We start from the raw sequence: 20,887 nt of genomic DNA on the forward strand, positions 1-20,887 counted from the left end.
ATATTTCTTTCCAGAAACCATTTGTGATCAGTTCTCCCAACTGAGCAGCAAGAAGGACAAGATCAAAGACATACTCTATCTCATCATACAAGTAATTTATGGGATAAATTCATGGTGCCATTAAATGCTATTTTTGTCAGCAAATATACCATAATGCTGATCTGGACATTCTAATTTACACAAGCTCCTCCAACCAAACACAGCCTAAACCAATGAAATATAATTCTACAAGGAAGTAACATTTACTTTTATGTACTTTATCATCTCCCTACAATTAAAAAAGAAATTATTTTTTTTTTAGATTATTTTCTTAAATCAATTCACTACTATCTCCCATTTCTTCTGGGTCTGACGTGAAGCCATCCAATTTCCCAGTCAGTGCTACTGGAGAAATACCTGGAGGGAGGAGGTAGGGAGGAAGGAGATTTAGGATTGATTTGCTTATGGTACTGTGATAACTTCTCCTAGTAACAGGGATGAGCAAAGCAGATGGCCAAGTCTTGACTTCTCTCCCACAAAATTCACAGACAGTGAAGGTGTCACCACATGGTCTTTAAAGAACAGGGTCAAAGTATGGGGTTTGTTGTTGTTTTGAGAATGATTTCTTGTTATAATGAACCAGAAATACAAGATTCCACTGAAAACTGGAACAGTTGACAGAGTATGGTTGAACTTAGTTAAACCTCAAGGGAAATAAAAAGAGGGTCAAACAAAGCCAATGAATGGAAAATCCCAAGATTGGTTTGGGATAAACATAAGGATAACAGCATTTCAGCATGGGTATCTTCTGACCACTCCCATCAGATACCTGCCAACATTCTATCCCCTTCTCTTCTGAAACATCTGCCAAACCAAATGGCTATTTCCTCTCTAGTGTAGGTGTAAGCCATCTCAACAGTAACTCTCTGGACATGATACAAAGCAAGAGGAAAGTTTATACATCTCATTCCAGGGTAGAACATGTACATACTCGAACCAGCACAATCATTATATGGTGTCAATGTACACGGAAGTCGCTTTAATCAAACCAGAGGTACTACCTCATATAACCTGTTATGTGGCCCTGCAGCTATGTCAGTGCTCCCAATTTACTACACTAAAATACCAATGTGGAGAATTCATTTTTGAGCTCCAGATTTTCTAAACATTTCTAAGAGGTTATTAAAGATGATGTAGAACAGAACCGTTTCTCAGAAACCTAGCCATTAAGAAAGAACACTGATCGGCTCCTTCTGGGGCATTTTCATGGGGACACAGAAATGAAGAGAGGAAATGTTAGAACATCAGAGCATATGACAGGTGAAGGCAGGCAGAGATGGGAAGAGGGTGTCCTAGCCAAAAGGACACCACATTCACATTCAAAGAAAAGTCAGAGCAATGAGGAAAAAAAAAAACAAACACAAGAAAACCTAAGCCAGAGCAAAAAATGGTTTCATACAACACAGTATCAAAAAAGTAAAAGGAACACACTAAAGGCACAAATTGGAGAAAGTAAGTCCATAGCCTATTGTAGTAAGGCCTTCTATCATCAATCAGGTTTCTTCTCCATCTGTTATCTCAAAGTTACTTACAGATGTGGTGACTTTTGAACAAGAGTCTCTCCCAGGAGGGTGGGCACGTTTCAGTCATTGGTTTTGGGATCTTTTTGTGCCATGTAGGCATCCAACTTGGCATCCAGGTGTCCTTTCATTTTCAACATGTATGTATCCCACTGGTTGTCCAGCTGCTCCCAGGTCAGTACAGGGTGAATGAGGGTACCTCTCCCTGGCCCATAGCCTCCACCTCAGCATTCAAAGCTCCCTCTTCCCCAACTCATCATACCCTGACCTCTATAACCAATTTCACCATGACCCATAGCTCCATGCCCTAGGCCTCCTCTCCCAGGACTTCCATGACCTTGAACACCACATCTTCTTAAACCCATTTGGGGAGCTACAGCTCACCCACCTGGAGCAGGTTTTAACCTCAGAGCGACATCCCCCACCCTCCCACTAAGCAGGGTTCTGTGGCAAGTCCCCCACATAGTCCTCCTCTGGGTACGCCTCTCTGGATTATGGGCAGGCTTTGTTCTCCAATTCCTCCCCTGGCCAAGGCCCCTATATGTCGACCTAACCATGCCTGGATATTACTTTTATCCAGATGATGATTTAAGGTCTTCTGCTTAAGTTTTTTTTTTAACTTTTTTAACGTTCATTTATTTTTGAGAGAGGAAAGAGAGAGAGAGCGAGAGCGAGAGCACATGAGTGGAGGAGGGGCAGAGAGAGAGGGAGACACAGAATCCAAAGCAGGCTCCAAGCTCTGAGCTGTCAGCACAGAGCTCGACAAGGGGCTCAAACTCATGAACTGCAAGATCATGACCTGAGCTGAAGTTGGACGCTTAGCAGACTGAGTCACCCAGGCGCCCCTCTGCTTAAGTTTTAATGCTGCCTGCACAGAGGGTCTATTCTCCATCTGCTGGGCCAGTCTTCTGTTTCTGGCACTGGCTACCTGCTGTCATTGCTACATTGAAGCCCAAATATTCATTGGCATTGGCCATTTGTTCTTTAGTTTATTAGTAAAACTTCAAGGTTGAACAAAATAGATGTTTAAATAAAAGCTTCAGGAGCACCTGAGTGGCTCAATCAGTTAAGCTCTGACTCTTGGCTTCAGCGCAGGTCCTGACCTCATGGGTTCATGAGTTCGAGCCCCGCATCAGGCTCTGCACTGACGTTGCACAGCCTGCTTGGAATTCTCTCTCTGCCTGTCTCTCTGCCCCTCCCCATTTGCTCTCTCTCTCTCTCTCTCTCAAAATAAATAAACTTCAAAAAAACATTAAAAAATAAATACAAGCTTTATTTTAAAACATTTATTGGCATTTTCATGGCTTGCTAGACCAGGAGCTCCAGATCATGAACTTTAAGTAAAGTCATACACTTATTTTTTTTTTAATATTTTTTTTGAGAGAGAGCAAGCAGGGGAGGGACACAGAGGGAGACAGAGAATCCCCATGCAGAGCCTAACATAGGGCTCAAACTCATGAACCATGAGAGCATGAACTGAGCTGAAATCAAGAGTTATATGCTTAACCGACTGAGCTACCTAGGCCCCCCTAAAGTGGTACACTTAGGTCAAGGCTGATGTGGGTTAAAGAATCCTTTGCTTCCACAAACTTGCAAGAATCAGAAACTTAGAAATGTAGCTAAATGCAGCACAGTCAAAAGTGATAACAAAGGCTCAGGTAATGACTTTTAGAGAGGTGGAAGGTATGAAAAACACAACATAAGCAGATATGATGGCAACAAAAGAAAATGTAGTTTCAAAGACAGACAAATAAAGCCAAAACCTTGGGGGAACCTGACGGTTCATTTTAAGGGCAAATATAAGGAAGGACTACAGCACCTTCAAAGCCCATGGAAATACTACGCTGGTATAAATTATAGGAGTGTATCATACTTTCTTATGTATTTGTTCACTGAGTAACATGTAAATGTGGAGAATCAGTGTATCATACCCTAAGAGATAAGGAGAAGCACATATGCTTCAGAAAAGGCAAAAATAAACATCAAGTAAATCTTTTAGTGGTCTAACATCAACTTAAAATCATTGGTTAAAGACACTCGATAAATAGAGCTCTTGGAGATAGAAACTGCTTTTAAGTACCTTAACTTTTCTTCTTAGTCTCAAATGATTACATTTCCTGACTCCAAGTGATTACTTCTGAGAAAATCAGATTACTTTAGGGGTGCCTGGGTGGCTCAGTCAGTTGAGTGGCCAACTTCAGCTCAGGTCATGGTCTCATGGTTCATGAGTTCGAGCCCCGTGTCGGGCTCTGTGCTGACAGCTCAGAGCCTAGAGCCTGCTTTGGATTCTGTCTCCCTCTCTCTGCCCTCACCTGCTTGCACTCTCTCTCTCTCTCTCTCAAAAATGAGTAAATGTTATCTAAAACATTTTTAAAAAAGACACCAAGTTTGCTGTAATTTGTTACAGCAACAAGAGGAAACTAACAGTCACCCAGGTGGTAAGTGGCAGAACTGGGATTTTGCAAATAGGTCCTGTGGGCTCCAAATTCAGTGCTCTTCCCATCACAATGGGGATGTGATGTTAAAGAAATGGTGGATGGAAAAGTGTAAGGTAAAAAGCTGCAAGAAGCAAGAAGAGCTGAGGAAAGTTGATCCTGGGGTCTATCTACTTTCCCCAAAACAACCTCTTCCACAAGGCCAGATATTTTTCAATTAACTTATTTGGATTAAAAATATTCTTTCCAAATAATTGCAAATACTTCTGGCCATATTTAAAGGTCATTGGCATTTCAGGATGGATGGAGTTAATCTCGGTTTTTCCCCTATTACTTGGTGATAAACACTGCGATGAAGAAATAAAAAGTTTTGATTGGGTGAGGTGAATGAAGCAAGTAATGTTGAAGTAATGACAGCCCTTCAGTTTATCAACAGGTCTGAGAGCTTGGGGCAGGGTGCTAACAATGAAAAGCTGGGGGCCACTTGAGGGCAATAGATACATTATGTGAAAGACTACACAACCTATTTCAAATTTTTCTAGAGAGGAGACTGTAAGGGGGCTCTCAGATTTCTTAAATTGTATGAGATCCTATATATAGCAGCATCTTCACTTAAACTTTGTCCTTGAGTCTTGCCTTTCATCCCTCACTTGTAATTCATCTCCACAAGTAGTGGTCACATCTACGAAGAGGAAGCTATTAAGCAAGTAAGGTTCGCTGTCCTTAGGTAAAATTTGTGACAGATACAGCTCTACCCCTCTTGTCTCTGAATTTTAGGAAGGCCTTTAATGCCTTAACATAAAAAGCATTCCCCAACAGGAAGGTTTTCTGGTATTTTGCTTTGCTTTGTTTTATTATCTGAAAAGTTTTGAGACCTCACCTCTGATGTTGCTATAACTGCACATCCTTCTTGGAGGTTAGTGTTAAGACACCAATAGAAGAGGAAGGCCAACCAGCTAAGGGGACAGTTCAGAGATTTTAATCTTATGTTTCTATTTCCAATATTATCTCACCAAACTGAATACTCTCAAGATTGGGGGAGAGAAATAAAAAGGAGTTTTTCCTTACAATAAGTTTAAAACTCTTTCCTTAACCCACAAAAGTGTTTGGTATGGGAATATATTTTGGGTAGGATCCTCAAACACTGTATAGGGCCACCCAAATGCAAGGAAACCTCTTGCCTCTATTAAGCTCATCTGGGGTAGATGATCTATCAAGAATGTATTAGAGACTACAAAGGAAATGAGGACAATTACATTCCTCTGTTTTTCATCCTCATGAAATGATACAGCAGGTGGAATGGCACTAAAGGAAAACAGACTTTTCTTCCCTCCCTCTCTTAGCAAATGGGTAGTCTTGTCTCCAATTCTGCCCCATCACTGATTAACAGTCAAAAAATTAAGTAAAAACACAGGGTAGTTTGGAACTGCTGGCAGAAGATTGAATGGTTTAACAAAAGAGACACTGACAAAAAGACATTTTTCTACAATACTATAATTACAATTTTGAAGGCACATCCTTGGCAGAAATATGATCAATTACATGCTTATGGAAAAACAAACTACTGAATATCTTGATGACAGATGATTATTGCACAACACTGTCCACTGCTGTTTTGGGTACCAAACAATGTTTAACAATGTTCAGTTAAACATTTAACTGAAAACATAAGGTCGAGATGCCTGGGTTTTGGCTACAAAAGGCATCTATTATCAATGCTATTATAGAAGCTCTTTAACTGAAGAACAAGAGTTCATGCTTTTGTGCTTTATCTGGTTATTCATACCAGATAAATTTTCAGAGGGACTACAGAAACAGTCTAAAAAGAGCTAATAATTTGGCATGAATCTATATTGTTTATATTTGATTACATATTTTAAATCTAGAAAAGAAATAACCAAAAATCCAAAGGGAGTGATTGCAGAAATGTTTTTATTCTTATTAAAATAACCAATAACCAGATGCCTCACCCAAAGAAAGTAACAAAATAGAGTAAAATAAATATCAGGAAAAAAATAATTTTAAAGCAAGATTCACAAGTAATGGAGAAAAATTCTCAAAAAACATGTATTCTTGATTTTAAGCTGTGTACATAAAAGATACGCACACTTAAATTTTTGGAAACATCTTGTCTATAGTGCTATTTTAAGCATTCTGAACAAAGAATACATCTGAAAAAAGAAACAAGCTTTTAAAAAGTTAAAGCACAGTATAAAATTTTTTGTTCACAAGGCACCAAATTTAACACTCTAAAATGCTGATACTAAACTAGGAAAAATATCATTTCTATTTTCACCACTGACCACCATACTTCTTTAGACTATAACATTAAATATTCTAGCTGTGTTTTTAACCTTTGAAATTCAAAAGGCATCTTTGGATATTTAAGATAAAAGGTGCCCCATAGTTGAATCAGAACCAGCACTGGCTATCAAAACATCCTTGTTATCTTCAGACTGAGGGCATGGGTGCTGAGTGAATACAGAAGAGTGATAAAGGAACAACATATAAGGAATTTCAAATATTCAAACATCAAATTCAAATATAAACCCATTTTCCTCTATATGGTAAATATGTGCGTACATATGTAAGTGTGTATATAAACAGAGAAACACATACACACATCTACATTTATAACATTTGTTCTCACAAGTAACTGGTTACTTAAAGCTAGTTACTAACTGAAAGCAATGTTTTTGATCCTGTTCCTAGATCATCTCTCCTGTGAATACAGCTGCTCTATGAAGCTAATAGGAGTTCAGGATTACAAAAGAGACTTATGGTAGGGAATTCAAAGATACTACAGATACTTAAAATAGGATTCTTTCTAAACAACATGTTTTCTGTTCTGATAGTAAGAGGTGAAATTAAATTCTTGATTTTTCCCAGACTATAGGTTGCTCTTCTTGCTATCTTAGGTCATGTGGGTCCTTTGGCAGTGGGGGACAAAAGGACAACCCAAAAACAACATAATAATAAAAAGTAGTAACTGTCTATGTTCAAGTGTTTCAGAGACACAGAAAAGAGTAAGGGAGAAAGAGAGAAAGGTGCTTCTTTTTCCAAAAGTCTATTATACATTTATCATATTGGCTGTTTCTTCTAGAAGAAACAAATTGTGATATGACAGACCACCAGAATTAAAATAAAAAACAAATATTAAAATTCAAAGTGGAAGCATGGAAGATGACATAGGCATTGGTCTAAAAAAGAGCCTAGATATACATTCATATTTCATTAAAATGGGTTTGCCTTTCTAGATTAATAGCACCTTCATCAATAGTTTCAATTCTCTCTTTAAGATACTTGAGATAACTGGGTGTTGCATTTAAAAGATGAATCACTGAATTCTACTCCTGAAACCAATATTGCATTGTATGTTACCTAACTGGAATTTAAATAAAAATTTGAAAAGAAAAAGATAGTTTAGATAAAAATGAGATTTTTTCCAAATCTGAAAAGACAGGATGGAATAATGTTATAAACTTTTTTGTGTGTGTATGAAAGGAGAAGAGAGAAAAGAAGTAGGAGAGGAAGAAACCCATTCCCCAATCCCACCTGATTTTAGATTCTGCCCTAAGAAAATTATTATTAATTATTTATTACTGACCTCAAGGGAAGAAAAGAAATAACATTTACTGAATACAAATCCTATGTGCTAGGCATTGTTCCAACAGCTTTACATATGGCAATGGGAACAAAGTATTAGGAACTTACTTATTTATTTTCACTTCCATAATCTGCATCTGAAATCCATCTTGCAATAAATGAGGAATTTAAATAGTGATACAAGTACGAGATCTCTGATCAGTGTATTAACTCCTAGGCACTCAGAGTGGAATTTATAAATGTGTATGGCACTGAAAACAGCCCCTGAATTTGCAAACCACACTTACTAGCAAGTGCAAATGTTTTAAACTAGAGAAAAGTATAGACTTGGCTAAAAGGTATCACAACCTAGAGAAATTCTCATTTCTATATTACAAATTTGTTATGTTTTTTTGGTAAATGCAGCTTTGTGTAATAGCATTATTTTAAAGTCATTTTGAGAGGTCATCTAAAATACTAAAATATATTTAAAATCTATTAAATTATATATACCAGCTACCGTCTTGTATTCTCTCCCAAAAAAGGACAAATTTAGTGAATCTAGGTAATTTCACATGACCCGTATATGTCAAGGATGGTAGTGTTAATCTTCGAAAAAGTTAATTGTAGAAGAGGCTCAACATTTTAGGCTTATGGACTGAGGCTGATAGACTAAGAACAATTTAGAGTGGAACTCGTCAGGAGTGAATTAAAAGCCTGTACAGAGCTAGAGAGTCACTGAATGAAGAATCTGATCTATTTTTTTACAACAATGGAAAGATAGGAAGCAAGGGACCCTATGGATCCTTAAGGTCTTTTTGGGTTACAAGATAAAGAAAGGAAAAAGATATTGGAAAAGTTGTCATTTATTTTTATCAATCAATCACCTACACTTAGCTCAGCTGAAAGAACAACAAAAAAACAAACTAGGGCAATTGCAAAGACAAAGACGCAGGGAGAATAAGGGGGAAGAAAGCCTATAATAAATAAGGCACATCTATTTTTAAACAGTTTCTGTTTTCCTTCTAAACCCAGATGCTTTACAGTGTTTTAAAAGCCATTATTCCCCAACCTGACAGGGATGAGAGCTCAAGAATGTCCTCAAGATCATGCTCTCAGATCTTGAAACTTTTAAATTATCCTTTTTCTTGAGCCTTTTCTTTTTGGTCAAATAAAAAACATTATCACTTTAGCAGCAATTGAGTAATCTTCAATTGTAGGACTTGTTGTAAACCTCACTGGTCTACCTTATCTGTTACTAGTGAAAACAAAAAGGGCTGGAGATTCATTTTAAATAAAGCTAGGTTCAGAGCTAACTCTGAAAAAATATATTTCTGCCATTAGACAAATGCAATGCAAATAGAATCCTTAACATCAGGGCATGAGACCAATATAAAATCCTTCCACAATATTTTGAAAAGTTAAGGTAACATCACTAATGCTGTGTCAGTGCATAACAACATCGGCTAGTAGGACTCTCTGCGGCCTGTTACAATGTGGTATCATCATCTTCCCTGCAGTCTCCCACCAGAAGTGAATGCTTGTCAGGTTCACTGGTACCAATGCTGTTTAGGGACCGTTTATCAGACAGTAGTGAATTTATGGAGGCTCTGCTGTAATTAACAATCCGGTCCAGCAAACCCAGTTTAGGAGAATTTCTTGAGGTGTCATCTATTCCAACATGAACGCTGATTTCCGAAGGCCTTTTCTGTCCCATGTGGCTGCGGGCATGCAGTTCATAATTCTCATAAGTTGGTTTTCTATAACTGAACACATGCAAAAGGACACTAGTTTGAAATAACCAAATGTGAACTAGACACTTTTTATGTTCAAAAATGAAAGTATATTTGCCTGGTACGAAGATCTACAAAGGGAGTCCCTGCTAGGAAAGTGGCTCAAAAAAAAATATGTATGGGGTCACATGATCAGAAATTCTACTTCTCAGAAGCCAATGTACTACATTTTACCCCACTCAGTGCTTATGCTTGCTAGGTAGGTAAAGACTACATAAGATGATAATTATATAGCTAACATTTATTATTAAGAATAGTCTTGGCCTATCATACAAGAATAAGACCTACCAAGAACTGACTGTGGATGATAAAATGAACATAAAATACAAACATGAGCAAGCCATCATACTTACAGTTTAAGGAAGAGAGAAGAAAGTACTACTGAAACAGATGAAGCAGCCATTGCAGCAGATCCCATCCAGGGCTGCAAAACCAAACCAATGGGCATAAAAACTCCTAGGAAACAAGTTTGGATTAGTTAGAGCAGTCAGTACTAAACAGATTACTAATGTGTTTCTAATACATATATACAAATCATTTCCTTGTTTGATATTTATTCAGCACTTTATCCTTCTGTTGGTGGAGATTTATGTCACTGCCAATTTTTCACTAACAGGGTATTTCTGTGAACATTCTTGTACATGTCTACCTGTGCATGTGCTTGAGAATTTCTCTAAGGTACATACCTAGATGTGAAACTGTTGGATTATAACATGGGCACATCCTCAATTTTAGGGGGATATTCCTCAGTTCTCCAAAGTGGCTGTACCAGATCACAATTCCACCAATCATGTATGAGTTCATGTTCTACAAACTCATCCACACTTGTTTTGTTTCCTTCTGTTTGTTTGTTTTCAGTAGGCTCCACACCCAGCATGGAGCCCAATGTGGGGATTGAACTCACAACCCTGAGATCAAGACTGAGCTGAGATCAAGAATCTGACACTTAACCGAGTCACCCAGGTGCCACACCACACTTGGTTTGGATAGACATTTTAACATTTGTTTATATGATAAGGATAAGATAGACTTATTGTACTTTTAACTTTTTATGTGTTTATCTATATTTTTCTACTTTTTCTACAGTCATCATATATTACTTGCATAATTTTAAAAATCATTTGTTCCATGAATTAATCTCTATGGACTGTTCTTTTACTTTTTGTGCCCCTGTTTATTTTTTTTAATTTTTTTAAATGTTTTTACTTATTTTTGAGACAGAGAGAGACAGAGCATGAGCAGGAGAGAGAGAGGGAGACACAGAATCCGAAGCAGGCTCCAGGCTCTGAGCTGTCAGCACTGAGCCTGACACGGGGCTTGAACTCACGGACTGTGAGATCATGACCTGAGCTGCAGTTGGTTGCTTAACTGACTGAGCCACCCAGGCACCCCTGTGCCCCTGTTTATAAACAGCATTTGTGTGTCCCTGTTTATAAACAGCTTTATAATTGTTCTTCCATCATTTCATGTCCTTCTTTGGCTCTCAAACCAGAGAGAACAAGAAGAAAGTGATAACTACTTCTCTTCTGTTATTACTAACTCCTATCAAGTCCCTAAGTACAAGACGTTATCCAGTGTTTACTTAAAAATTCTAAATTACTTTTCCTTGGTCTTATTCCTTTAATCAATATCTCTTTCTCCCTCTCTCTCTCTCTCTCAATCTCTCTCTCTCTCTCTCTCTCTCTCTCTCTCTCTCTCTCTCTCCTGGTACCCAAACTTAAAAAAACAAAACAAAACGTGTTGGCTATTAGAATGCTAAGTGAGGAGCAAAAAATTCTCTGTATGCTATAATTATACCTATGTAACAAGACACAAAACTGATGCAAAGTAAAAAAGACTGGAAGGAAAGACACTAAAACGCTAACAGTAGTTGTGTTTGAGTAGTGAGATTAAAAGTAAATTTGTTATCCAGCAAAAAATAAGTAAATAAATACAGTACAAGTATAAATATGAATAAATATAAATGTGAGAGAGCATATGGAGAAAGAGATGAAGCAATGTAGTAAATAAAGTATTATTAACTGGTGAATTTAAATGAAGACTATACAGGTTTTCATTGTATCTTTTTTCCTTCTTATATATACCTTTTAAATCTTTTTCAAAAAAATTTTTAATGTTTATTTATTTAGAGAGCAAGGCAGTGTTTGTGAGGGGCAGAGAGAGAAGGAGAGAGAGAATCCCAAGCAGGCTCCATGCTGTCAGAGCAGAGCCCAACACGGGGCTCAATCTCACATACCGTGAGATCATGACCTGAGCTGAAACCAAGAGTCAGACACTTAACTGACTGAGCCACCCAAGTGCTCCTTTGAAATTTTTTTAAATATAAAGTTGGGAGGGGAAAATAAAGTAAATTAAAATAAACCTGTCAGAATGCTTTTACATTTTAGGCTGTGATGAACATTGCTTGAAATTATCATTATTGATGTTAATATTACCTCTCACCATACCAGGAGGCTACATATAAAAATTGAGCTCAACACTGGGTATTGTATGTACATGATGAATCACTGAATTCTATTCCTAAAACCAATACTGCACTGTAGGTTAACTAACTAGAATTTTAAATAAAAATTTGAAAAGGGAAAAACTGAGCTCAAAACTAGTAATAAGACTGAAGCTTCCAATACGATAGGTCTCTAATGACTTCAGAGGAAAAGCAATACTAGTTAATAGTCACATACCAGCAGCTATGGGAATTCCAACTAGATTATAAATTAGAGCGAAAACAAAATTTATCCGAATCCTCTTGACTGTCTTCCTTGATAAGTCAATACTTGCCACTACATCCAGAAGATCATTCTGAGAACAGAAATATTTGTGATATTAGTGAGAGACTTTAACTTAACTAGTACTTTTGTATTTGATACTGTGATTTTGCAGATGATGTATACCTTAGGGTAGGTAATAAATCTTAAATATTATAAATCTTAAATATATAATTTAACTATAAATCTTAAATATTGCTAAAAATTTCAGTCAGCCTTGGAAGATGTTTTTCAGGACTTTTTCTCAGGGGTCTAGAAAACACTTCTTGCATTGTATGATGCTATGTGCATTATATCCCTTAAAATAATCTCAGCAAGTGTTTGTTGAAGATAATTTTATTATAAGTATATTCCCCAATCTTATTCTTTACTTTAGAAGCTTGTCATTCTCATTTGCTTTGCTGGATTGAGAAAGTCTGAAAGTAATTAGTATGACTTCTCATACTCCCATCTTCAATTCTCCGTCTCAATGGCTGGGAGCACAGGAATTAGAAAGAATTGTTCTATTCCATATACTTTATGACACTATCCCTGACCAAGTAGAGCAGTATCACAGACCTCAATGTTCAGGCCACAGGACTTACCCTTATTAAAACCACATCAGCTGCTTCAATGGCTACATCTGTACCTGTGCCAATGGCAATTCCAACATTAGCCATTGCCAGAGCTGGAGAGTCATTGATTCCATCTCCTACCATTGCAACCTGTTTCCCCTCCTCCTGAAGTTGCTTCACCTTAGCAACCTTATGAGAAGGGAGAACTTCAGCAAACACCTTAGTAATGCCAACCTACATGAGGAAAAATAAACTCAATTCATTTCAAGAAATATTACTAGTACCTGAAATAGAATGCAGCAATAGCGAGCCATCAGTTTCTACCCACCAGATGTCCCAAATTGCAAAAATTGGTAGTATCTAGTGATAGTAAGAATATAGAGAAATCAGCTCTCATATGCACTCTTGGTGAGCGTGTAAACAGTTATCATGTTTTTGGAGGGCATTTGGCAGCATCTATCAAAGTGCACACATCATTTAGTTCAGCAATTCCACTTCTAGCTATATTCTGGACATACTTATACATGTATAAAAATATTTATGTTTGACTTCCAGGGAAGATGGCAAAGTGAGGGGATCCTGGGCTAACCTCATTCCATAGATGCAACCTGGGTCATCCACAGTGATGTGGCTGACCAGAGAACAGCATAGGGCCTGACAGAACAGACTGCCACAGTTAGGTAAAGAGAAAGGGCCATGTTGAGGAATGTGTGGAGAGGGAGATACAGTCCAGAGCCAGGTGGACTCGTGGGACAGTCTGTGGGAGGGAGGGGTGCAGTGAGTCTGGAGTGGGAAGAGAGGAACAGCCCCCTACATCAGGTGCCCTGGGCACAGGGGCCTGCACAGGGAAGGCAGGTTCTCATAGAGTTTTGAGAACCAGAGGGGCCAGGCTTTGTAAGTTCTGACAATCAGTGAGTCTAGAAACCTGGAATTTTAAAAATTTTAAAAATCAGCTGGTTCAGCTCTGGGAGAGCCAGTGGGCAATAGGAAACTGAGTCTTCCCACTTAAAGAGACAGCACAACAAACAACCCCACTGAGATACAGCATAGAAGCAGCAGTTTGAAAAACGCCTGGGATATACAGGAAGGAGATTTGTGTACTATAGAGGCAGAGACCTTTGGGAGACTTCTCTAAGAACAAAAGAACCAGCAGGCAGTATTTCCCTCCCTTGGCCCCAGCCTAGATATACAAACACCTGTGGTAACCAGTGCAGTGCCAACTCTCTCCCTGCCACTATGCCCTTCTGCAGATCCACTCCCTCCACCTTGGCCAGATGCAGAAGTTTTCCCTGGAGGCTACAGGTCCCTTCCCACAGCAGGCCAGCACAGACCATTCTGGAACCCCAGGCCCTGCCCCCACTTTCTCATGCACACCTGCCCCCTCCAATATGCCATTGGCCGGAGCCCATCCAAAGCAGTGCCACAAGCCTGGCAGTGTGCAAGCAGCCCCAATAAGGGGTCAGAACCACTACACAGCGACTCCAGTCCCAGACAGAGGAGAAGATAACCACACACACCAGTCCAACTCATAGGGTCAGATGGCAGGCTCCGCTCACCAAAAAAAGCTTCTCAGGGGACAACACAGGGAGAGCACCCTGTAGTTCAGTGGTACTGCATCTCTGGCAAAAACCTGGTCTGACTCAACTCATGCCCAAGGTGGCCCCAGACTGGCCCACTAAGACCACAAGGACCAAACCTTTCCCACCAACAGGCAAAGAAAGCCACTGCAGACAAGTGAACTGAAGGCAAACGTGGCTCAGCCAAAATAATCCGGTGCACACAACACACATAGGAGACATCCCTGAGTGCCAGGTTCTAGTGAACAGGGGACACTGCACTCCAGGCCATTACTTTCAAGATCAGGTGACATGGCTGACTTTCCTAACACAGAGAAACAGACACAGAGAGTTAGACAAAATGAAGGGACAGAGGAATATATCACAAAATGAAAAAAAAGGACAAAATCACAGGAAGAGAGCTAAATGAAATGAAAATAATATGCCTGATAGATAATTTAAAGTAATAGGCATAAGGATAGTCACTGCACTTGAGAAAACAGTGGAGACTTCAGTGTGACTGTCAACAAAGAGATAGGAAACATAAAAAGGAAGCAAAAGGAGATGGAGAACTCAGTAACTGAAATTAAAAATATACTAGAGGGGCACATGAGTGGCTCAGTCAGTTAAGTGTCCAACTTGGTTTTGGCTCAGGTCATGCTCTCACAGTTTTGTGAGTTCAAGCCCCACAACAGGCTCCACAACTGCCAGTGCCAGTGCAGATCCTTCTTGGGATTCCATTTCTCTCTCTCTCTCTCTCTCTCTCTCTCTCTCTCTCTCTGCCCCTCCCCTACTCATGCTGATTCTGTCTCTCTCAAAATGAATAAATAAATATTTTTTAAAAATTTAAAAAACATACTAGAGAGAACAAACAGGAGAGTATAGGAAGCAGAACAACAGATCAATGACCTCAAGAAGAGAGTAATGGAAAGCAATCAAGGTGAGCAGGATAGAGAAAAAAATAATAAAAAATGAAAATAGACTAAGGGAACATAGCAATGCCATCATGAGTAATAACATTCACATGATAGGGATACCAAAAGGAGAAAAAAGAAAATAGGGCAGAAAATTTGTTTGAAGAAATAATAGCTGAAAACATCCCTAATCTGGGGAAGGAAAGAGAAATTCAGATCCAGGAGGCACAGAGAAGCCCCAACAAAACTGACCCAAGAAGGCCCACAACAAGACAGAGTATTTAAAATGGTAAAAGGGGGTGATAAAGGGAGAATTTTAAAAGCAGTAAGAGAAAACAGGTATATGCAAGGGAAACCCAAAAGGCTATCAGCAGATTTTTCAGAAGAAATTTTGCAGGCCAGAAGGGACTGGCATGATACAATCAAAGTGCTAAAGGAAAAAAAACTGCAACGAAGAATACTCTTTCCAGCAAGGCTATTATTCAGAATAGAAGGAGAAATAGAGTTCCCCAGACAAACAAAAGTTAAAGTAATTCATTACCACTAACCCAGTCTTATAAGAAATCTTAGAGTGGACTCACTGAGTGAAAAGGAAAGACCATAAGTAAGAGTAAGAAAAGCAGGAAGCACAAAAGCAGTAAAATTAAGTATATCTACAAAAATTTGTCAAGGGATTCACAAAATAGAAGGATGTAAAGCAAGGCACCATATACCTAAAAAATAGGGGAGAGGAGTAAAAACTGGCTTCAAACTTAAGCAACCATCGGCTTAATACAGACTGATATATGCATATAATGTTATATATAAACCTAATGTTAATAACAAATCAAAAATCAGTAATAGATATGCAAAAACTAAAAAGAAAGGAATCCAAGTATGTCCCTAAAACAAGCCAGAAAACCATAAGAGAAAAGAGCAACAAAACAAAGGAAGAGAGAACTGCAAAAAACCATAAAACAAGTAACAAAATGGTAACAAGTATATACCTATCAATAATTACTTCGAATGTAAATGGACTAAACGTTTCAGTCAAAAGACACTGGGTGAATGGATTAAAAAGTAAGACCCATATATGTGCTACAAGACTCATTTCAGACCTAAAGACACATGCAGATTGAAAGTGAGGTATGGAAAAACATTTATCATACAAAAGGAAGTGAAAACAAAGTCAGGGTAGCAATACTTGTATAGGACAAAATAGACTTTAAAGTAAAGATTGTAACAAGAGACAAAGAAGAGCACTATATAATCATAAAAGGAACAACCTAACAGGATGTAAAAATTGTAAATATCTATGCACCCAACATGAGAGAACCAAAATACATAAAGCAACTAATAAGAAACATGAAGGAAGTAATTAATAGTAATACTAGTAAGGGGACTTCACCACTCCACTTCCATCAATGGATTGATCATCCAAACTGAAAACCAACAAGGAAATAGTGGCTTTAAAGGACACATTGGACCAGATCTAACAGATATAGTCAGAACATTCCAACCTAAAACAGCAGAATACACACTCTTTTCATGTGCACACAGAATTTTCTCCAGAATAGATCACATGTTAGGCCACAAAACAAATCTCAACAAATTCAAAAAGACTGAAGTCATACCATGCATCTGTTCCAACCACAATGCTATGAAACTAGAAGTCAACCACAAGAAAAAACCTGGAAAGACTAAATAACATGCTACTAAACAATGAATGGATATATCCTGAATTCAAAGAGGAAATCAAAACATACATGGAGACAAATGAAAACAAAATGGCCAAAATCTTTGGGATGCAGCAAAAGCTGTTTTAAAAGGGAAGTTTACACCAAAACAGGTCTACTTCAAGAAGCAAGAAAAATCTCAAATAATTAACCAAACCTTACACAAAAAGGAGCTAGAAAAAGAACAAACAAAATCCAAAACCAGAGAAAGAATTATATAATAATGTTAGGGCAGAAATAAGTAAAATACAAACTAAAAGCAATCAATGAAACCAGGAGCCAGTTCTTTGAAGAGATCAACAAAAGTGATAAACATTTAGCCAGACGCATCAAAATATCTATCTATCTATCTATCTATCTATCTATAGGACTCGAGGCACTTGGCTCAGTCAGAAGAGCATGTGACTCTTGATCTCAGGACTGTGAGTTCGAGTCCCATGTTGGGAGTAGAGACTACATACCTACCTACCTACCTACATACATACATACATACACACATACATAAACTTAAAAAAATAAGATTAAATAAAGAATATTTTTAAAAATAGTACTCAATCAAAATGAGAAATGAAAGAGGAGAAATAACAACAAATACCACAGAAATACATAGGATTATAAAAGAATGTTATGAGAAATTATATGCTAACAAATTGGACAACCCACAAGAAATGCATAAATTCCTAAAAACATATAACCTCCCAAAATTGAGTAAGGAAGAAAATAAAATTTGAAAAGACTGATTACCAACAATGAAAATAGAATCAATTGATCAAAAAACTCCAAACAAATAAAAGTCCAGGGCCAGATGGCTTCACAGAATTCTACCAAACATTTAGAGAAGAGGTAATACCTATTCTTCTAAAACTGTTCCAAAAATATAGAAAAGGAATAAAAACTTCCAAATAAGTTCGATGAGGCCAGCATTACTCTAATATCAAAATCAGACAAAGACACTACAATAAAAGAGAACTACATGCCAATCTCTCTGCTGAACACAGATGTAAAAGTCCTCAACAAAATATTAGCAAACCAAAGCCAACAATACATTTAAAAAAATCACTCACCAAAACCAAGTGGGATTTATTCCCAGGATGCAACAAGGGTGGTTCAATATTTATAAATCAATTAATGTGATACATTACATAACAAAAGAAAGGATAAAAACCATATGATCATTTCAGTAGATGTAGAAAAACCATTTAACAAAGTACAACATCAATTCACGATAAAAACTTTCAACAAAGTAGGTTTAGAGGAAACATATCTCAACATAAAAAAAGCCATATATGAAAAACCCACAGCTAACATCATCCTCAGTGGTGAAAAACTGAGATCTTTTCTCCTAAGGTCAAGAACAAAACAAGGATGTCCTCTCTCACCACATTTATTCAACATAGTACTAGAAGTCCTAGCCACAGCAGTCAAACAACACAAAGACCTAAGAGACATCCAAATTGGTATGAAAGAAGTAAAACTTTCACTATTTGCAGATGAAATCATACTATATATAGAAAGCGCTAAGGATGCCACCCAAAAACTACTAGAACTGATAAGGGAATTCAGTAAAGTCACAGGATACAAAATCAATACACAGAAATCCATTGCATTTCTAAACATTAATTATGAAGTAGCAGAAAAGGAAATTAAGAAAACAATACCATTTACAATTACACCAAAAATAATGAAATACATAGGAATAAACTTAACCAAGGAGGTGAAAGACTCGTATTCTGAAAACTATAAAACACTGATGAAAGACATCAAATATGACATAAACAAATCAGAAGATATTCCTTACTCATGTGTTAGAAGAACAAACATTGTTAAAATGTGCATACTACCCAAATCAATATACAGAATTAATGCAATCTCTATCAAAATATCAACAGCATTTTTCATAGAACTAGAACAAATAATCTTAAGATTTGCATGGAACCACCAAAGACCCAAAGCTACCTTGAAAAAAGAACAAAACTGGAGGTATCACAATCCCAGATTTCAAGATATACTACAAACATGTAGTAATAAACAGTATGGTACTGGCACAAAAACAGACACATATATCAATGGGACAGAACAGAAAATCCAGAAATGGACCCAGAACTATATGGTCAACTAATCTTCGACAAAACAGGAAAGAATATCCGAAGGAAAAAAGTCTCTTAAACAAATGGTGTTGGGAAAACTAGACAGCAACATGCAAAAGAATGAAAGTGGACCACTTTCTTACACCATAATAAAACTCAAAATGAATGAAAGACCAAAATGTGAAACAAGAAACCACCAAAATCCTAGAGGAGAAAACAGGCAACAACATCTTTGACCTCTGCTGCAGCAACTTCTTACTTGACATGTCTCCGGAGGCAAGGGAAACAAAAGCAAAAATAAACTACTGGGACAACATCAAAATAAAAAGCTTCTGCAGAGCAAAGGAAACAATCAACAAAACTAAAAGGTAACCTATGGAATGAGAGAAGATATTTGCACAGGACATATATGATAAAGGGTTAGTATCAAAATATAGAAAGAACTTATAAAACTCAAGACCTAAAAAACAAACAATCCAATTTAAAAGTGGGCAGAAGACATATAAAGACATTTCTCCAAAGAAGACAGACGGCCAACAGACACATGAAAAGATGCTCTACATTACTCAACATCAGGGAAATGCAAATCAAAACCATAATGAGATATCACCTCACACCTTCCAGAATGACTAAAATAAAAAACTCAAGAAACAACAGATATTGGCAAGGATGTGAAGAAAAAGGAACCCTCATGCACCACTGGTGAATGCAAACTGGTGCAGCCATTGTGGAAGACAGTATGGAGATTCATCAAATAATTAAAAATAGAATTACCATTTGATCCAGTAATTCCACTACTGGGTATTTACACAAATAATATGAAAACACGAATTCAAAAAGATAAATGCACTGCTATGTTTCTTGCAGCATTATTTATAATAGCCAAGATATGGAAGCAGCCCATGTCCATTGATAGATGAATGGATAAAGAAAATGTGGTGTTTATACACACACACACACACACACATATATATACAAACATATATACATACATACATACATACAGTGGTATATTACTCAGCCATAAAAAGGAATGAAATCTTGCCATTTGCAACATCATGGATGATCTAGAGGGTATGATGCTAAGTGAAATAATTCATCCAGAGAAAGATCAATACCACATGATTTCACTCATTTGTGTAATTTAAGAAACAAAACAAATAAACAAGGAAAGACAGAGACAAACCAAAAACCAGACTCTTAATTATAGAGAACAAACTAATGGCTACTAGACGGGAGTTAGGTGAGGGGATGGATAAAATAGGTGAAGGGGCATACACTTACCATGATTAGCACTGAGTAATGTATACAACTGTTGAATCACTATGTTGTACACCTGAGTCTAATATAACACTATATGTTAACTATACTGGAACTACAATACAATTTTAAAAAATAAATACAAAATGAAAGCACTGTGAAAACCACCACCCCCTAAAAAAAAGATGTATATCTAAGGATGTACATTACTGCCCTGTTTGTAACAACAAAATTTTCAAAATCACCTAAATACCCATCATGAGAGGAACGGTTAAGTAAATTATGACACATTCCTACCATGGGATTCCATGTAGTAATTTTGAAAGAATAAAATAATTTTGTTTTTTCAGATATGGATAAAGCTCCAAGGAATGTATTTTGTTACCAAAAAAAAAAAAGTGCTGGGGCACCTGGATGGCGTTAAGCGTCTGACTCTTGATTTCGGCTCAGGTCACGATCTCACAGTCGTGAGATCGAGCCCCATGTCAGACTCCGCACTGAGTGAAGCCTGCTTTGGATTCTGTGTCTCCCTCTCTCTCTGCCCCTCTCCCCCACCCCTGTGCATGCAAACACACTCAAAATAAATAAAAATAAACACTTAAAAAAAGCGCAAAGGGCTGAATGAACAATCTGTAGAAAAATGATGTAATTTATGTTGAAAATA

General features: G+C 37.4%; 1 protein-coding gene and 1 pseudogene across 4 annotated transcripts in view; both read right to left on the bottom strand.

Annotated features, from left to right (window-relative positions):
* Nucleotides 1-1,415: 1,415 nt before the first annotated feature.
* On the bottom strand, nt 1,416-4,899 carry LOC121025354 (chromatin target of PRMT1 protein-like; annotated as a pseudogene).
* A 571-nt stretch (nt 4,900-5,470) lies between these two features.
* ATP7A (ATPase copper transporting alpha) overlaps nt 5,471-20,887 on the bottom strand; it is a 71,226-nt gene continuing 55,809 nt past the window's right edge. For all 4 annotated transcript variants that reach the window (XM_040467912.1, XM_040467911.1, XM_040467909.1 and 1 more), the window contains 4 exons: nt 12,722-12,925; nt 12,054-12,171; nt 9,726-9,828; nt 5,471-9,345 (listed from right to left, as the gene is read on the bottom strand). In XM_040467912.1, coding sequence (XP_040323846.1) covers nt 9,069-9,345; nt 9,726-9,828; nt 12,054-12,171; nt 12,722-12,925 — 702 coding nt within the window. In that variant the 3' untranslated portion in view covers nt 5,471-9,068. The remainder of the gene's footprint in view (nt 9,346-9,725; nt 9,829-12,053; nt 12,172-12,721; nt 12,926-20,887) is intronic.

Source organism: Herpailurus yagouaroundi, unplaced genomic scaffold, assembly GCF_014898765.1.
Source record: "Herpailurus yagouaroundi ecotype Mexico unplaced genomic scaffold, PumYag 67623, whole genome shotgun sequence".
In the NCBI taxonomy this organism is placed as follows: Eukaryota; Metazoa; Chordata; class Mammalia; order Carnivora; family Felidae; genus Herpailurus; species Herpailurus yagouaroundi.